Here is a 1,255-nt window from a genome sequence, read left to right as displayed (position 1 = left end):
GCTCATGTGGGTCAGTGACATCATAGGTGGAGCTCAGTAGGATTATAGATATTCCATGTAGCTTAGTCAGCCTATGGGCCACAGTGTATATAAACCCTGCAGCTCTGCTGCCTAATGACAAGGGGTCGTTCATACAAGCTTTACCAGTAGCTACAGCATCCATTCAATACAGGTGAGTTGTGTAGGGCGCACTGTGCGTGCTGCTGCCTCCATAACTCTTCATCACATGCTAAAATGATGGTCCCGGTTTTGACCATGTTAATTTCAGTTAATTTGACCCATTCGGTACCTAGCCTACATCCGGACATAACCCTCTCTTGTGGGTCCACCTATTGTACTTCTCATACCCTGCGTCAGCGTAGATACTAGTACACATTCCTGTAAACGCCTGTGGCATATGAAACATGATCATACTAGCCGCCACGTGCGTGTTGTCAAGTGGGAGCAGACCGAAAATCCGCAAGTGCATATTCTTGCTGAAAGCCGGTCAATCATGACAGACAAACGGCATGCTAAAGACATAGAACTCCTGCGACTATACCTACAAGATCTCCCGAATGAATTGCCCTTACGTTCTGCCCAAGATTCGTCCTATGGTTTCCACGCATTTGGGCTTGACGAGGAATGGCTGAAGGAAGAGGGTCAGGAAGCAGCCGCAAACCGCCAGCTTGAAGTCCAGTGGGGAACACCACGCACCACAGTCGCAGTGTTGAGAGAACGTGGCCCGGGCATTGAGGCTATCGCGGACGTGCTGGATCAACACCTCGGGATGTTACCTGACTCGAAGTGGTTGGATGATGTGCTAGACTCCGTCAGGCTGACCTTCGAAGTATACACAAAAGATGTAAGATTATTAAAGGTGCAGTCACCGGAACATTCACTTACGAGTCCGAATAGTTGCCGACCCACGAGCAGGCTACATTGGATGAATCAGTAGAGTCATCCGGCGGAGCCGAGGCGTCTGATGCAGCATCATCACCCCCCAAAGCGCCGAAGCAGCAGCGCTCTAAGCGAAAGAAAATCGACAGCCATAAGCTCACGGACATAGCTGATCCCGCCTGGCGGGACCTACCTGAAGGAGCAGACGGACGCTCATCTGGCGCTAAGGCACACCCCGATCTCATAGCTTCGACAAGGCTCTGTGAGCGCACTGATGGGAGCAACACGAAGATTCACGTACGGTGCATTGGGAGTAGCATCTGCCACAAGTCCTGGGCTCTTCCACGTAACCGCCAGCGCATATTTCTACATACTA

The 1,255-nt window shown here is 51.1% G+C and overlaps 1 protein-coding gene across 1 annotated transcript; it reads left to right on the top strand.

Annotated features, from left to right (window-relative positions):
* Nucleotides 1-493: 493 nt before the first annotated feature.
* On the top strand, nucleotides 494-1,229 carry GLOTRDRAFT_134403 (uncharacterized protein; the record flags this gene model as incomplete). Its single annotated transcript, XM_007873393.1, has 3 exons — nucleotides 494-844; nucleotides 898-1,141; nucleotides 1,210-1,229. 3 exons carry the CDS (start codon nucleotides 494-496, stop codon nucleotides 1,227-1,229), a joined length of 615 nt encoding a protein of 204 aa, XP_007871584.1.
* Nucleotides 1,230-1,255: the final 26 nt, after the last annotated feature.

This window comes from Gloeophyllum trabeum, assembly GCF_000344685.1.
Source record: "Gloeophyllum trabeum ATCC 11539 unplaced genomic scaffold GLOTRscaffold_00149, whole genome shotgun sequence".
NCBI lineage: Eukaryota > Fungi > Basidiomycota > Agaricomycetes > Gloeophyllales > Gloeophyllaceae > Gloeophyllum > Gloeophyllum trabeum.
Note: the sequence above shows the minus strand (reverse complement) of the source record. Positions and strands in the feature narration are given on the sequence as shown.